The sequence below is a fragment of the Diadema antillarum genome, unplaced genomic scaffold, assembly GCF_040938485.1.
Source record: "Diadema antillarum isolate AM-2024a unplaced genomic scaffold, OU_Dant_1.0 seq00001435_RagTag, whole genome shotgun sequence".
Taxonomy (NCBI): Eukaryota; Metazoa; Echinodermata; class Echinoidea; order Diadematoida; family Diadematidae; genus Diadema; species Diadema antillarum.
In genome coordinates this window covers 955,182-961,181 of record NW_027272185.1, presented here as the reverse complement: position 1 = coordinate 961,181, position 6,000 = coordinate 955,182, and the positions used below count along the sequence as shown (strand labels likewise).

Here is a 6,000-nt window from a genome sequence, read left to right as displayed (position 1 = left end):
CTCCATCATAAAGAAGAAGAAAAGATAATAAGAAGTGAGAGGGGAAAAAAAATCACTTTTCCTTCTGTCAGCCTGATTACCAGAGATGATGCATTAATGAGTCTCAATTAGCGGATAATTGGCCTGTCCGATTTTAGCTTTCTAGAGAGGGGTGCAGTTTGTTAAATAATGGAGGGACCAATAAATAAATGTAGGAGGGGCATGGACAAGAGAGACCAGAGCATGGCCGGGGGAAGGGGTGGGGTGGGGTGGGGAGTATGATGGATTCGGCGAAACTTGAGAGGATGGTAAAGGAAGAAAAGATGAGAAGATGGTCCCATTCTCACCTCTCGGAATCCGCTGGCTGGGAGACAGTGCGGCGAGTCCCAATCTGTCTCCCCTGATGAAGTTTGAGTGCATTTCATCAGCTTCCATTTCCCCGTCAAAATTTGCCAAAAGAAAATCCCGCCGGTCGCCTGCCCAGTACTCGTTAGCATCCGACGGGGGTTTCTGTCAGACATGATATGAACTTGAATGGCCCTCCTGATATAACTTTCCATTTCCCTCGATGACATAAATGCCAAGAGTGTATCTTTTGGAAATATCAGAATGTTCAAAGAAATTCAAATTTCCCTTCTCGGTGAGCGTGGTGTTTTTATTTGCTGATATTATGCATTATTGATTTCTTATTCTCAAAAGACTGTGTTTGAATTAATCAATTTTGACTTTTACGTTGACGAGTGAAGAAAATGACTAAAAAGGTTTGGTTATTTGACATGTTGGCTGTACCAACTTATACGTTGCTGTGGCAGTTGTTGCTTTCTTTCGGGGAATTTACCTGGTAAATAAATTCAATTCCAGGAGTTGATGGAGAACCGTGTCTGTGCCTTCCCAGCATTCTCAAGAGGAATCCTTGTATGTTAGTGGTACACTTCCTTTGCCTTGTGTGTAACATATACTGTGGCTCTGAGGCATAGCGATTTCTTGTTACCTAGGTATACCAGATTATGAAATTTTGCAGATGACACATGGTGGTGATATTTCATGCTGTATCTGCTGTTTTTCCCTTTCAGGTGGTGGATTCCAGAGTTGTGTTTCAAGAATTGCTTTCATGATGAGCGAGCTTGGTCTCATGCTTTTTGTGTCATGATCATGGACTGTGATATATCTGTGTTACATGGAGTAGGCTAAGTGGTTTTATTTGTCTTGCCTGTTTCCTGACATTCAAAGGAGGAATTTAGTCATATTTCCCTGTGTGCCTAGCCGAATTCCACATTTCCCTGCCCATAAAATTGAATGGTACTAAAATTTCGATCATGAAGTAGGACATGAGATATTGTGTGATTCACAATTCAGGCAGCTCATTTCTTATTCCCAGTGACTCGTGCACATCTCGGCCGGCTGGCTCGCGGGGGAAACCTTAGAACCGTCAGAAGTAGGGATCCGTGATTGCTGCGGCAACGCAGCTCGTAGAGACCTCGTCTCATTCTTGTTTGCTCTGGCCTCGACAGAAATCAGATTGTGTCTTTAACGAATAGAACGCTTTCAAAAGCAGCCGTGTGCTGAGGAGCACATGTGCATTTAACCTGATTGCGTGACACGCCGCAGAAGAAGGGTTAAAGTGGCAGACTCTCGCGAACTGGCATTTAGCAAGTCAAGGCGCAATTTCACCCGAGTGTAATCGACGGGGGGTCGTGCAGACATGTTTCACTCGCGGCCTAATGGACGCAGCGGTGGTCCCAACATCCACGTGGTGACGGACGGACGCCTACCGATGGTCACACTGGCGCCGCTGAACATCGAGGAGGAAGATGAGAACGAAGAAGAGGAGGAGGAGGAAGAAGAGGAGGTTCTCAAGGATACATCTCCCTTCATCACAGGTATGGTAGGAGTTGGAGTGATGTAACAGAGAAGGAGGGATGTTGGTATTTGGGGAAATAGCAAGAATTACATAATGATACAGTATAGCAGTTTTTGTAAACTTATCAAATGTGTCATGGAATTCAGGGTGTAATGGTTTTCTTTAGCACTCATTGCTTTAACAGGTGTCTGATAGTAAATTTAATACATTTCATCCCCTACAAGTAGAAGTGATTGGAGCAATGCTTGCTTTGTCTCACCTGTCTTATTATGAAATTGGTGCATACTTGGTTGGAACATTTAGCATGATTTTTATTTTGATCATTTTTAGATGAGCTTTTACAGGTGCAATCAGGCTAAAAGAAATTTGTGGGAGAGAGACAGAGACAGAAAGAGAGAGAGAGAGAGAGGATTGACAGAAAAAACATTGTGTAAGAAAACTCAGTTTTGAAGTACACGGGAACTTTGTTATAATAATGAAGACCTAACAATCTTGCTAATTACTTTGTTATATCCAGTTCCTCAGTCTATCAGGGTACAACAATAAATAAATATAAAGAGTTTGGGCCTGCAAAATCACCTTGTTATAAGAGGGTTGTGTGGTATCTGACCTTCTCACAACAAAGCTCTACTGTGCAAGGAATTCAGATACATTGCTAGTCAATGAAATACTCAATGATACACAGTTAAAGATAATAAGTAAATAATGGATTAACAGTAACTGCAATAAGCCATGATAAAAGCTTTGTGCCCTAGTGGTTCTTTTTCAAATGATCTGTTTTATTTATCCAGTAAATATCTCTCTGATCACGTGAGCAGAAAGATTGAAGAACAGTATAATACTGATGAATTTAGAACAGTATATGTAAAGTTTCATTTTGAATCTGTGCTGCCAAAAGGGAATTACTGTAAAAGTGGACATTTCTGGGGTGCTGAAATATTTGCACATTTCACACTACCAAAACAAAAAATAAAGGCACACAAATATTTTTGCTTGCCATATGTTCCAGTAGTTAACATTGTGATTCTGTGGAATTAACACCACATGAAACTCATCTAACGTGGCTGCATGAGCGTGAAAAATTACTCCCCCCAACATATCAACTTTAACAGTACTCAGAGTAGTTGCCATCACTCTGATTACGAAAATTAAAAGATGTCTGCACAAGTATCCATCAGTAAGAGACAGAAACTACCACCATTAACAACAGCAAACATACAACAACAACAACAACAACAACAACAACAACAACAACAACAACAACAACAACAACAACAACAACAACAACAACAACAACAACAACAACAACAACAACAACAACAACAACAACAACTCATACCCATGTCTAGCTCATGGTACAGAAGAGTTTGATCATTCAGCTTTGTTGTCATCCATACATCCATATTTTTGAATATCAATTTCTTTTCTAGTTTTTTTTTCTAATTTCCCGGTATCAACCTCTTGCTGAATATCAATTTGTTATTTTTTTTCTGATTTCCCAGTAAAAATTTCCTTTAGGAAATGTCTGGCAGCATTGCTGTGAAATCAATCAATTTGTACTGACAGAGATCCGGCTGATACAGAAAAAGTACCTGCATAATGTAGAAACTAAAGTGAATTAATAGCATAATGCAGGCTCATTTCCCATTCCTAGGTGAGTGCCTGTTTGATGTTTTCCAAATTACAAAACACAAAACAAAACTAACAAACAAAACACACACACACACAACAACACAACAAAACTTTGCCATAAATCCATTAGAGTAAACTGATTAATAGATTCAACTCTATTTCAATATTCAGTAAATGTTTTATGCCACGGTATGCACTGTGTTGATGAGGGTAACTATTTCCCCTTGAGATTTAAGCTTTCACAAAACAATTAAGTGCCTTGACAGATCAAGAAAGAGAGACAAAGAGAGAGAGAGAGAGAGAGACAGACAGACAGACGGACAGACAGACAGCCAGCCAGACAGCCAGGTAGAGGAAGATAGGATAGAGGAAAGCATATAGAGAGATAGCACTGTGGTGAAAAACAGGAAGGAAATTTAAAAAAAAGTTGTGTGAGCTGAGGTAAATTGACAGAGAGAAAAATAGAGAAAGAGAGATTGAGAGATAGAGATTGAGATATATATATATATATATATATATATTTATATATATATATATATATATATATATAGAGAGAGAGAGAGAGAGAGAGAGCAAGAGTTCAGGTTTTATCTTTTTTGGCCAGATGCCAAAACTATTAGATAAATTATGCCCTTTTGCAGATGGCTGTTTTAGCCACTTGATAGTCATACCTTGTGGTTGGTGTCATTGCTAGAAGACAGAAACAACATAGTCTGATCATAAATATGTACATGTTTTATATATGCCATCAAACCCCTAATTACAAGATAAATGCCTGCAGAACCCTTTGCAGAATGTGTCCATATTGACCTCCCCTCTTTTTCCCATCCCCCCCCCCCAAAAAAAAAAGAGAGGAAAATTACAGGTGAACCATAAATGGAAGACATGAAGAGTTTTGTGCAAAAACCGATAAGTCCATATTTGCCAAATGGAGATATTTGCGAATAAAGGTCAAGAAAAATAAAGAGAGTAATAAGCAATTTTTTGCTTCTTTTGACCATAACTTCAAAAATGTACCTTTATATGTAGTGACCAATATATCATTTAAAAGGTATTATTTTGTACTTTATGACAGAGGCCATACTTCAAAATCTTCAAAAATGGACTTAACGGTTTTTGCGAACAAACTCTTCATATGCAGAGAGAAAAAAAAAGTAAATTACTTGAGAAGAAAGTATGATTTGCTACCACAATATTATATCTACCAATCTTATTGCAAGCAAATGATGTTAGGAATTCATTTAGGTAATGGAAGTACGTACTCCATTAGCTTTTGGCATCATGCGGCTCTTTGCTTTTGTTTTTATTTTGTTTTGGTGGCATGTCCCGTACATGACCTGGTGATTGACAGGAATTAATTTAGCTCAGGGACTTTCCCATCGCAGCATGAAACATATAGATGCACCTCAATATTGAAGCTCAACTACCCCGGAATCTGGAGGCAGAGAGAATGGGATCGGTTGCCTGGCAGATTGTGGGGGGATTGATGACTCATCTGCTGTTGTAACATCTTGACTTGCAGTGCTACAAAATTGCATATATTAGTAATTTTGGGTTCAACTAGACGAATGCAAACACATTAAGAGAACTAGATGGATCTTTTCAATTCAGTTAAAATCAAATTTTATATACAGTATCACATTTTTATTTTCAGTATGATTTCAATGAAACAAACAATGTATTACAACAATAAATAAACATACATGTATTGAACTATTCGTTCAAAATGATTTGTATTATTGAAAAAGAGAGGCCCATGTAAAAGACCAGCTTGTAGAGATGTGGGCTACTCAGGGTTTTTTTCTTCATTTCATCTACCTTAGTTTTGTATGTATATCAAACATGCATTTCTTTTGGAGCACAGATAGTTCAGTAGAAATGCAAATACATGTAATACTGTATTGCAGCAATAGGTGCTGTTTTAGAGAGCTGAAATGTCTGCAGTGGCTTCATTTTTGCAAAGTTTAGATAAGCAGGAATTCTGAGCGATATCAGCACAGTATAATTTCAGCTCATTTAGTATTCACAGAGCATTCAGATATGCACTTAACATTATAGCCACAAATGTATTTTTCAGCTGATGTTTTAGTAACTATAATATGTGTTATCAGTTACCTAACGTTCACTGCATGTAAGACGATAGTCTTGTCTACAAACTCCTTCCACAAGGAGAAAACTCTGATCAGCTCCATTATGGGGTATGTGTGAACCGAGTTAACTAAGAAAAAAAAAACTTTCATAAAAAAAGTACTGCAAATACATGTGAAACTTACGAGGTACTATAGGCCAGACTAAACCTAGATTTCTATTAAACAACCTCAAGGACAGAGGGTTACACAAGCTAGTTTGGTACAGGTTTTATGGTGGTGGAGAATTGCACAATATACTTCAAATATCATGAACAGAAAGAAATAAACAGGAAGGCTAGAAAGTGGGTAAACTTCCAGTGAGTGGTACTCAAGGATCAAAGGTCAAAGTGGCAAAACATGTGATCAGGAGATACCATGTTTCACGCTTACGTGAGCGAG

At 38.3% G+C, this 6,000-nt stretch overlaps 1 protein-coding gene across 1 annotated transcript in view; it reads left to right on the top strand.

Moving 5' to 3' along the window:
- Positions 1-1,404: 1,404 nt before the first annotated feature.
- Positions 1,405-6,000, top strand: part of LOC139709448 (band 7 protein AGAP004871-like) — a 54,389-nt gene continuing 49,793 nt past the window's right edge. The window contains exon 1 of the mRNA XM_071621415.1: positions 1,405-1,859. Coding sequence (XP_071477516.1) covers positions 1,682-1,859 — 178 coding nt within the window. The 5' untranslated portion in view covers positions 1,405-1,681. The remainder of the gene's footprint in view (positions 1,860-6,000) is intronic.